General features: G+C 33.2%; 1 protein-coding gene and 1 pseudogene across 1 annotated transcript; both read left to right on the top strand.

Moving 5' to 3' along the window:
* Positions 1-983: 983 nt before the first annotated feature.
* Positions 984-1,947, top strand: LOC148206288 (RING-H2 finger protein ATL5-like). The gene has a single exon (XM_088113175.1). The coding sequence runs from the start codon at positions 1,137-1,139 to the stop codon at positions 1,671-1,673; it is 537 nt and encodes a 178-aa protein (XP_087969301.1). The 5' UTR covers positions 984-1,136; the 3' UTR covers positions 1,674-1,947.
* An 821-nt stretch (positions 1,948-2,768) lies between these two features.
* LOC148206287 (histone-lysine N-methyltransferase ATX3-like) overlaps positions 2,769-9,691 on the top strand; it is a 27,599-nt pseudogene continuing 20,676 nt past the window's right edge.

The raw sequence follows: 9,691 nt of genomic DNA, 5'->3' as shown, positions 1-9,691 counted from the left end.
TTTACTGATAATTTTAATGGACAAGATCAGCAAACATTTATTATTTATTTATTTTTAAAAGTTCGTATTTATTATTTGATAATGTTTTTTTGAGGTTTATTTAAATGTTTTTCAACATGACCTCTCGCTGTATGTTCTCAACCTATTTTGAATTTTTTTTTTGTGATTATAGCATGTATGAGATTATTTCTCTTGTGGTAAATTGAGTTCTAATATTCAATATCGGATTATGGTTCATAATTTATGCTTATCGTCAATGATGATTTTGAGAACCTAAGATAACATTCATAATTCTAACCACTTTTACGTTTGTTAAAACTTTAATATTTTTTTTCTCAAACTCATCTATTTGATGCTATGTGATGTTCCTAATGAACGATTAGTAATTAGATGGAAGATTTTTTAATATATATATATATATATATTTTTATTTTTGGGTCTAAGATTTACATTAAAGAAACATTTTGCTCTTGTATGTAACTTAAGATTTTGAATGTAGCTCTAAAAAATAACAATGAATAATTGGGTTGATAATTGTAAAGATATTTTAATTTTAGGGTCCAATTTTAAAAAAATTAAATAGTAAGTTCTCAATTTTTTTCACACTTGTGATACAAAGCACCATAAAAATGATGAGAGAAAAGGAGATAATTTCTAACAAATTGTTTTGAATGTTGTAAATTGTTGATAAAATCATGAAACATTTTTTTTTAGGTTTTGAATTTTAATTATTAATTTTAATCCAGTAATATTAATTTGATTTTGATAAAAATAAAATAGGAATTAATACTTTTAATTTTTCATTATTAAATTATAATGTAGTATTATTTTATTATTGATATAAATAAAGATATATTAAGTAATATTCTTTAGATTAATCAGTTAATATATTATCTTTTATTTTCATTTTTTAATCAACGTCCTGTATATACATGTTTAAGTCATGGAAAATCATCATCCTGAACCATCTGTTTAGTTTGTGTGTGTCACTGATTTTTTTTCTTCTACAATATTGACCAATGAAGAGTGGTTGCAGGCAGTCGAAGATATCGATCTGATCCAAATATAAAATAAAAATCCTTCCTTTTACAGACACAGTTTCAGACATATCAGAGACTTCACTCTTCTTCTCAATCATGACTATGGAACCAGACATTGAATCCGAATACGCATATAACTGCAAGGTTATGGTGGGCACTGCCATTCTCGTATTCCTTCTCATAATCCTCATCATTCTCTTCAACGCCTACCTCCGCTTCTGCCGTCGTCGCCGCCGTGTTCTCTTGTTCCGTTCCCTTCCCACTTTTTCCTTCTCCGCCTCCGTGCACCGCTCTCTCCAGGAATGTGCCGTGTGCCTGTCGGAGTTCGCCGACGGTGATAAAGTTCGCACACTTCCCAACTGTAAGCATGGTTTCCACACCCACTGCATCGACGCGTGGTTTGCCTCTCACTCCACGTGTCCTCTGTGCCGAACACCGGCCCAACCGGCCAAGGGTTGCTCCGATAATGAACCCGGTTTGGTTCCAGTTTCCGGAGCAGAAGAGGGTTGTTCTTCGTCTTTGGGTCCCCCAATTGCGTGTCCGAGAAAGACGTTGGATGTAGTGATAGAGGTGGGAGATGTGGAAAGAGGTTTGAATCCTGCAAGGAAGATGATGGATTCAGATGTTCATTGAAGTGGTTTTTGTAACGCATTAAGCTAGTCAATGCTATGGTTTATCATAATCTAATCCCTCAAATTGGTTTTAACATGTGAATCTAAAATCACTGAAATTCCAAATCTCAGTTGAATTTGGTTAGTAATGCACATTTAGACCATAGTAATTTTCTATTATTTTACCTTTGGGTGTAGTTTATTAAAAGCAAAAAGAAAAAATGTATTAATTTTTGTGAGTCAAGTAAGTAATCTATAATAGATTTTGATAGAAAGTATTTTGTAAACTAAAAGTTGTTCGTTTTTTTTTTTTTAACATGTTATATAAGTTATGAAACCTTTAAAATAATATGTATTTTTTAATAACATTCAAAATATATTCGAAAATGTGTTCTTGATGTTTCTCTGTTGAAAAGCCATTGAAAATAATTCAATAAAGAAACTTTCAAAGCAATTCTTCTGTACATGCATTATAAATCTGTAATTTTTAGATAATATGTTTTAATAATAATTATAATAAGGTTTAATAATATTTTCTTTCTTTATTTTCATTCATTTTTGTTCAATATACAATTTATTTTCTTAAATATTTAATATGATCTTAATTTTTATAATTTATATTTAATTTATTCCTTTTATCAAATAGTAATCATATAATTAATAATTAGATATAATTAGTAATTAGATGAGAAATTTTTAGTTTTTTTAATTCTTTTTAATTCTCATAAACTACACAGTGGATATGATTAAGTAAAACTAGTAATACTTTGAAACTACGTACCAATTATCTTAACAAATAATTTTGCAGTTTTCATTTGTATAAGGTATGCTATACTTATTTTGAATTCAAAGTTGTAACATTATTTATCAATTAGTTTTAACCTGATTGTAAATTTTAAGTCCTTTATAATACTAACTATATTTTAATAAAACTCATTTTCCCGTAGTTAATATTTTAAAAAATAGTTAATTTCTGATTATTCACTGCCGAGGAATCTTTTGTATACAACTGAAAAAACTATAGCATCTGTAACCCTCAAATGTTGGCGCCATCACGCAATCAAGAAATTTAAGAATTCGCGCCTTTTCTCAATTTTGCAAATTTCTGTGTTCAAATGTCACAAAACCACCGCCAGCCATGATCTCTGCATCTAAATTTCTTCATAGAATCAAATCAAATAAATATGAATATATTTTAACAGAAACCTTTTTGTAGCAATACATGAATAATCTTTGCTGCTTTATTAGGTTTCTTTCTACACAGATCTATATTTTGGGTGTGTTATAGACAATCACAGCCAGAGCTTCCCCTTTCTTATTCAAAGGCGTGCATTTTAGGATTCTTAAGATGATCATTAAGCGGAGCATGAAAACTGAAATTCCAAAACGATTCAAGTCAGAAAAACGAGGGTTCCGAGATTCATAAGGAGAGGAGAACAAATGGGTTTTTTTCTGCTGAAGGAGTCTCTGGATCCAGTGAGGCGCCGTCCAATTCAAATTCCGTGGACTCCAATGGCACAATTGGAGACCTGCCCCCGCAACCAGAAGAAGAGGTTCGTGCCATTCAAGCCCAGTCTTCCAGAGGTCGCACCAAGAAGCTTCCTTGCAGGTTCAGTGATTCTGTTCTTTACGAACGATTAGGGTCTGAAAACGGGAATGGGAATGTTTTACAAGACGTTGCTGCCATGAGTAGTGAGCGGGATTCTCCTTGTTTTCCATGTTCTGCTGTGCTAAGAGATTCCGAGTACTCCGTCAAGACTGTTAGAAAGACGGTTATTGGAGGTCGTTCTGTGTTTGTTAAAGAGAAGATTGATGCTGTGCCTGGACTAAGTACCCACGTTGAACGTGTGAATGGAAGTGTCAAAAGGAAGAGGGATGCTTGCAGATTGGATGATTTTTGTTTGGGTGATATAGTTTGGGCAAAGTGTGGGAAGACCCATCCTGCTTGGCCTGCTGTAGTCATTGATCCTTTCTTTCGAGCTCCCAAATCCGTCATAAACTGCTGTGTCCCTTCTGCACTTTGTGTTATGTTTTTTGGTTACTCCAAAAACGGGAATCGAAGGGTAAGGGTTTGATTTCTATTTAGAAAAAAAAAACTTTTTTTGTTTTGAAAGGAAACTGAACAGGTTGCTTAGACAATTCAAGGAAATATTGAATAAGATGAAAAAAATATTATCTTGGAGTTTTTCTTATTTTTGGATTTTAAAACGTATATTCTGGAATTTGTTTTAAGAACATGTTTTGGTTGAGAAATTGAATGTTGAGTTATGTAGAATTGTTTTAGGTTTTTATTACAACTTAAAAATGAGAAAGGAATCAAATATGCACTAATTTAGTAGTTGCGTATGTTCATAGACTTGAGTTTTTGGTTGTGTTTTTAGTGTTTAAATATTTCTAAGAGAATTATGATGGGCAGGACTATGCCTGGGTGAAGCAGGGGATGATATTCCCCTTCTGGGAATTCATGGACAGGTGCGTATCTGCTGCAGTTGTTTCCGCAATAATGTTTTGTATTTACTTACTAAAATTGCCTTTGTTCAGGTTCCAGGGGCAGATCAAACTGTACAAAAATAAAGCAAGTGATTTTCACAAGGCAATGGAAGAGGCAATGTTGGCCGAAGATGGCATTTTGGACTTACACTTGGAAGCTGATCAAAATTTGGTGGCTGCGGATTCCCCGGTTGACCACCGTCATTCCTATAAAGATCAGGTAGTTTTATCTCACTTTGTTTTTGCGTATGATCATGCTTAGACTAATGACGAGAGCATCTGTAAGCTTCATTTAGCTTAAGAACGAGGTCTAGTGATGTCGTGAACTTGCAATATAGATTACAAAAGCTGCACTGTATAGCTGATTTTCGTCTTACTTGGAAGGACTAAGGAGTGCGTAATGATATTCACGCTATAGCCTCTAATGTAGTCACTCCCTACTTCAAGAGTTCAAATTAACATCCTAGAATTTGAATGAGTATTGTTTCAGTGGCCCAAAATGTAAAAGCAAATGGGACTGATAGTATTATGAATTTTCAATGGTATCGGTTACACCAAAGTTAAAAGATTTTTAGCCCAGCATGTGAAGTGAAAGCAATCGTGCAGTTTTCTTGAAATGTTTTCTTGTTGTCTTTTCATAGGATATAGCATAGGCATAGCCGTATAGGCGTGGCTGACTGAGTTTTAGTTTGTTCAAATCTCTCACGTAGACTTCAGAAACATGCCTTTGATATAATGACATATGCATAATGTTGTAGAATTATGTCACAAACGATATTTCGTATACATTCCTGGTTACAAAATCAAAAAATGGAAAGTTTAACATTTAAGGTTATCTCATTATAGTTTTCAATAAAACCTTTTTCTATTTTTTGATTCATTTACCTATCGCCCTATAGCTAAATCGTATACATTATCATGGTTTTGGAAACTGATCCATATAATTAAATATATTTGTGTAAACTCGGGATCAGTTGGCCGGTTTAGGTAAATTTGTTTCCTTCCTTATTTGCCGAAAACCTTTTTTAAGCCTTTGATCTCTTTTCATATATCCGTACGTGAGTGAGTGTGGATAATTTAGTCAATTAATCTTTTAAATCTTAGAGTCTGGTTAATTCTAGATTTTTTTCCGGTGAATAAATTATGTAGGGTACACTATCTTGTGCTGGCTGTGGTTTGGTGTTGCCATGCAAAAACATAAAGAAGATTAAGGATTCAAGTTGTGCTCCTCAGCACTATTGCAAGCCCTGTGTAAAGGTTCTGCGATGACTCTGCGTATATGTCTTTCATTTCTTGACAGGATAAATTTGTTGCTGACATTTGATTACTCCATTGGATTCTGTTATCGCAGTTAATAAAATCGAAACAATATTGTGGGATTTGCAAAAAGATTTGGCATCATTCAGACGGTGGAAATTGGGTAAGATTGTCTACTTACTTAATGTATCTATTATTAGATTTTATTTATTTATTTCAACAAAAAAAATTAATATTTTGAGATGTGGTGGTCTGGGGGGCTAATTTCTGACAGGTATGTTGTGATGGTTGTAATGTTTGGGTGCATGCTGAGTGTGACAAAATTTCCAGTAAACTTTTCAAGGTATCGTGTGGTGACAGTTTTCATTTTTGTCCTGCTTGTTTTATTTCATTTGATAAAAAAAGTATAAGAGACTGATTAGTTTCTTAATGCAGGATCTGGAAAATATGGATTATTATTGCCCCGATTGCAAGGGAAAATTTAATTGTAAATTATCAACATCTCATGCACAGAAGTCAAAAAAGATGTACGTAGAAATTATTTATTCCTTCCTCTACTCATTCTTTTAAGGACATCGGACATATTGATTTTGATTTTATCTGTGAATCTTATGTGATATTTTTCGACGTAGATCAATGGAGGATAGCCAAAAACTTGTATTACCTGAAAATATTGCTGTGGTATGCAATGGCCTGGAAGGAATCTATATTCCAAAGCTTCATTTGTAAGTCTCCAACACTTTATCTTTAATTTTTGTATTAGGAAGATGAAACTGTGTTCTAGATTTATTAGCCTACCTGAATAGGTTCACAAGCAAACCTATGTCCGATCTGGGAACAAGTGAACACTTGTGGTGATTAAACCTATTATGTCATTCAAGTAGAAATTGATATAGTTTCTTTTTATTACATTTTCTTGCAGGGTTATGTGCAATTGCGGCTTGTGTAGTTCTAGGAAGTATACACTTACTGAATGGGAAAGACATGCAGGTTGCAAAGCCAAAAAATGGAAACATAGCGTGAAAGTAGAAAGCACAATGCAACCGCTAATAAAATGGGTTTGTGCCAGTTCTTGTCATACTAGATTCATGGCAATACTCTCTGGTGAATTATGTGTTGTTGTTATTTATTTATTAATTTTTTTGTATTCACGTTTATGAAAAATATTACTCAGATTACTTCACTGCTGTCTAGTGTCTACATCTTTCTATTTCAAACATCTCCCAATTTTCACTTACGCAGCTATTGTTATGTATGTGTATATCATGCCTTCATTTTTCCATATAATGTGTTTATACCAATAATATTTACTTCAGATCAGTAACCACAAGGCCCCAACGGGAATTCCCCCGCAGTTAGATCAGCAGCAAATTCTGTCCTTTTTACAAGGTGAATTTCTATTTCATATAAACCTTTACATATTGAAGCCTCAATTTCTCTTATGCGATCATGTGCTATGACACGTGGAAGTCATATATCTTGTTGAATATATCTTGGAAAGGGAGAGATTAATTTTCCTTTTACCTTATTTTTTTCAGAGAAGTACGAGCCAGTTTATGCAAAATGGACAACAGAAAGATGTGCCATTTGCAGATGGGTCGAAGATTGGGAATATAACAAAATTATCATCTGTAACAGGTGTTGTCATCATTGTTCATGTTATGATGGATCTGAAAAAGTTTCATTTCTAACTTACTGGATGAACCGTCAATTATGTTATGTGCATGTTTATTGTGCAGGTGCCAAATGGCTGTCCACCAAGAATGCTACGGGGCAAATAATGTTCAAGACTTTACTTCCTGGGTTTGTAGAGTTTGTGAAACTCCTGATGTTGAGAGAGAGTGTTGCCTCTGCCCAGTAAAAGGTACGTTATTCACACCGAGTATTTTTTGTTGTCTGACATTGTTGCATATGCTGATGATCCTATTACTTCACTCTACGACAGTAGCAACTGATGGATCGAATGCACTATTTTCACCAAGAAATGGACTAGTTTTCACGTATACCAAGAATGGCTTGATTTTGTTTGATATTTAATCTCTACACCAATTTATGAATGCTATTAATTATTCCCTTTTTTACAAATTTTAGGAGAATTCTCTTTGGGAAAATCTGATAAAATTTGAACGATAAGGAGAATCCTCCTATAAGCTTCATGCAGTAGATATGATTACATCTAAAGTCTTAGAACTGTCCACTTTCCATTTGAATGATTGTTTTTCCCTCATTATTTTTGGCCACGATCAATTGCTAATCTGCTTTTACTATACGGGGAAAATGATTTGCAGGTGGGGCTCTGAAACCAACTGATGTTGAGATGTTGTGGGTTCATGTCACATGCGCTTGGTTTCAGCCTGAAGTTCTTTTCCAAAATCATGAGGCAATGGAACCGGCCACTGGAATCCTCAAGATTCCTCGTAATTCCTTTTCGAAGGTATGGCATTGGACTGAAATGTCTATGTTCATTCTAAAGTGGTTTCAGCTAGAAGCCTACAATATTCTTTCTAGCAGCACCTTCAAAACTTTGTGATTCTTTTGATATCCATGCAGATAATACAAAAAAAATTACAATCGTACACATTTTTTATTTTGATGATGTCTTACTGAACATAAATGTTCTTTAAAATTGTTCTTTACAATCGTACAATCTCACCAAAGAAATCGTTCTTTAAAATATTACTTTTACAAACACTTCCTACTCAACATAAATATACACTAATAATACATAAATAGCCTGATCATACATCGTCTAATCTTCTACCTTCAATTCAATGCAAATACAAGCACTCCTCCCCATGATTTTATTCATATTGATTGGTAACATAGTGGTTGGGTTGTTATTTAACATTTTGTTTCTCCCTTTTCTTGTTGGGTTTGGGCGTCCTATACTTACAGATTAGTTTCATTGTTTCACGTTTCCTGTCTATTTTGATGGCAGACTTGCGTGATCTGTAAACAAAGCCACGGTTCCTGTATAAGTTGTTGCAAATGTGCTACACATTTTCATGTGACGTGCGCGTCAAGAATGGGATATATCATGGAAGTAAGTTTAATGGTCCCTCTGAATATGAACAAACCAAAGTTCTAAAATTGTTTGTGGTTTTCTTCTTAACTTGCTTCATCAATCTTTCCGTAATAAATAAGGTTCCAGGGATGTTAGCATTTAATTGTATGATGATTGCCACTGCTGGGGAAATATTGATATTGTTTGAATTTACAGTTGCATTCGACAGAAAAGAATGGGACAACAACAACGAAGATGCTAATATACTGTGCAAATCACAGGTTTGAGCTCTGGTCACTAAAGTACAATGGCTTGTTTTCCGTGATTTTTTTTTTGAGAATGTTCATATATAAGAAAAATATCATTTTAGGGTCCCAAACCCAGATTCAGGACTGGTTGTACATACACCCATGGAGGTATTCTCACCGACAGTTTCGCTTCAAAATCACCCGAGGTGCTTCAGGGGATCAAGTCTGGCTTCGACAAAGAATGTAGAACTTCTTGAACCTTCAAACTCTGAAATTCATGAGATTGATCCACTCTCCGCTGCCCGAATTCGTGTGTACGAAAGGTCTTCCAATAAGGTAATTTAGAACATTTTATTGTGGCCGTAAAATTATGAGATTTTATAGCCTTTTGTTTTATGGTCATAGTCTCTTACTGTATTTCAGCTGCATCCAAAACTAAAATACTAAAATCTGGATTTGGTGTAAAGGATGTTATTTGGGATTTTTACATTTAATAACTTGGGTTAAATATGTTTTTAGTCCCTAAACTATTGACAGTTTCTGGTTTTCGTCCCTCTTCCAAAGTAAGGTACAATTTAGTCCTCAATCTTTAAAAAACGTTCGTTTTAGTCGAAAAAACGAACGTTTTGAGGACGGACTAAAACGAGGACTAAAAACAAAATTTTGAGGACTAAAACGAACGTTTTTCTAAAGAATGAGGACCAAATTGTACCTTACTTTGGAAGAGGGACGAAAACCAGAAATGGTCAATAGTTTAGGGACTAAAAACATATTTAACCCTAATAACTTTATAAGAAAAAACACATGCATTATGTATATTTGTATTTTTTTTATGATAATAAAAAATAATAAAATATTTAGTATTATTATTATAATTATAAAATTAAATATAAATAATTATAATTTTATTTATTTTGTAGGTAATTTTTTAATTAAATTAATTAAAAAATGGTTAAATTTAAAAAATATTGAAAAAAAAGTTAAATTTAAATAAATTATCACTTAAAAAGTAATATTAATAAAATAATTATTTTATTTTAA

The sequence above is a fragment of the Vigna umbellata genome, chromosome 1 (assembly GCF_029865625.1).
Source record: "Vigna umbellata cultivar VRB3 chromosome 1, Vumbellata_1.0, whole genome shotgun sequence".
NCBI lineage: Eukaryota > Viridiplantae > Streptophyta > Magnoliopsida > Fabales > Fabaceae > Vigna > Vigna umbellata.
This window is presented reverse-complemented; position numbering and strand designations above follow the sequence as displayed.

Coding starts and splice junctions, on each gene's coding strand:
- LOC148206288 (XM_088113175.1), top strand. CDS start 1,137: ATGACTATGGAACCAGACATTGAATCCGAATACGCATATAACTGCAAG.